General features: G+C 53.3%; 1 protein-coding gene across 2 annotated transcripts in view; it reads right to left on the bottom strand.

Annotated features, from left to right (window-relative positions):
• The window catches only part of RILPL2 (Rab interacting lysosomal protein like 2), a 19,970-nt gene extending 18,221 nt beyond the window's left edge, over positions 1-1,749 (bottom strand). The window contains exon 1 of one of the 2 annotated variants that reach the window (XM_008069446.1): positions 1,296-1,749. In XM_008069446.1, the coding sequence (XP_008067637.1) occupies positions 1,296-1,625 (330 nt within the window). In that variant the 5' untranslated portion in view covers positions 1,626-1,749. The remainder of the gene's footprint in view (positions 1-1,295) is intronic. The other variant, XM_021718253.1, reaches the window with a different exon arrangement.
• Between the last annotated feature and the right edge of the window lie 17 nt (positions 1,750-1,766).

The following is a 1,766-nucleotide window of genomic DNA, read 5'->3' as shown; positions in this document are numbered from 1 at the left end:
TTCAGGCCAGGCACAATGGTTCAAGCCTGTAATCCCAGCACTTTGGGAGGCAGAGGTGAGAGGACTGCCTGAGTCCAGAAGTTGGAGACCAGCCTGTGCAACATGGCCAGATCTCATCTCTACAATAAATAAATAAAAAAAAATTAGCTGGGCATGGTGGTGTGCACCTGTGGTTCCACATACTCAGAAGGCTGAGGCAGAATGGTCACCTGAGCCCAGCAGGTTGAGGCTGCGGTGGCCATGAGCATGCCACTGCACTACAATCTGGGCAAGAGTGAGACTCCAACTCAAAAAAAAAGAAATTTCAGGTCAGGCTCATGCCTGTAATCTCAACGACTGGGGAAAGGGAAACTGGGGGTGGAGAGGATTGCTTGAGGCAATGAGTTTGAGACCAGCCTGGGCAACAGAGCAAGATTCTTGTCTGTATCATAAAAAAAATTTTTTTCGGGGAGACACCTCTTATCAACAAGGGAGCCTGAACGGAGCATATCTGTATACCTATCCCTTAACTGTACCACACAAAAGAAAAATAAATAAATAATAATTAAAAAAAAATTTTTTTTTGAGTCAGGGTATCACTGTGTTGCCCAGGCTGGAGTGCAGTGGCACAAACTCATCACAGCCTCAAACTCCTGGGCTCAGGAGATTTTCCTGCCTCAACTTCCTGAACAGACGGACTACACAAGTATGCCACCACGGTCAGCTCATTTTTTTTTTTTTTTGTAGAGAAGAGGTCTGGCTATGTTTGCCTAGACTGGTCTCAAACTCCTGGCCTCAAGCAATCCTCTCGCCTTGACCTACCAAAGTACTGGACTTACAATAGTGAGCCACAATGCCCCACTAAAAAAAAAAAAAAAATTTTTTTTTAAATTAGCCAGGTTAGGTGGTGTGCACCTGGAGTCCCAGCTATTTGAGAGGCTGAGGCAGGAGGATGGTTTGAGCCCAGAAGTCGGAGGTTGTGGTGAGCTTTGATTGGGCCACTGCACTCCAATCTGAGACCTTGTCCCTAAAAACCCAAAAGCAAAACAACAACAACCAAAGAAGATGAAGAGCAAGAGGAAGAAGGAAAGAAAGAAAAAATTAAAGAACTGCAGGCCAGATGCTACTTGGGAGGTTGAGGGAGGGGAGGATCACGTGAGATCATGAGTTCAAGACTAGCGGGGCAACACAGCAAGACTCCTCCACCCCCCCCAAAAAAAAGTTAAGAAAGAACGGCACAGGGCTCTTTGCAAGTGGGCGCCCCTATGCGTCGCAGGCCGCTCCGGGCCGAGCCCCTCTGTCCCCTGGACACTCACCTCCCCGCTGGCCGGCGGACCCGCCCTCCGCAGCCCCTCCACCTCCTTCCTGAGGTTGTCCCTCTCCAGCTTCAGCTCCTCCACCGTCAAGTTGCCCTCATTCACGAGCGCCTCCAGCATCTCCAGGACGCGGACGATTTTGAACTGCAGCTGGGTCACCCGGGGGTCGCTGCCCAGGGCCATCAGCTCGCGGCCCATCACGTAGGAGATGTCGTAGACGTCCTCGGCGGTCAGCTGCAAGGGGCTCTTGCCCAGCGCCCCCTCGGGCTCAGCCTCGTCCCTCTCCCCGTCCCCTTCTTCCTCCTCCTCTCGCCAAGGGGGCTCCTCCATGGCCGCCCAGACCCCCGCAGCCTCCGCGGCGGCTTTCTCGGAGCGTGTCCGAGGCTTCGGCCTCCTCCCGGCACCAAAAACTTTCCGCGGGGCCGAGACCCTACCGGGCCAATCAGCGGGGCCGAGAGTGAAGGGGCGGGG

This window comes from Carlito syrichta, unplaced genomic scaffold, assembly GCF_000164805.1.
Source record: "Carlito syrichta isolate Samal-C Ts95f unplaced genomic scaffold, Tarsius_syrichta-2.0.1 Scaffold312038, whole genome shotgun sequence".
Taxonomy (NCBI): domain Eukaryota; kingdom Metazoa; phylum Chordata; class Mammalia; order Primates; family Tarsiidae; genus Carlito; species Carlito syrichta.
The sequence above is the reverse complement of the archived record's forward strand: the minus strand, read 5'-3'. Positions and strand labels throughout refer to the sequence as shown.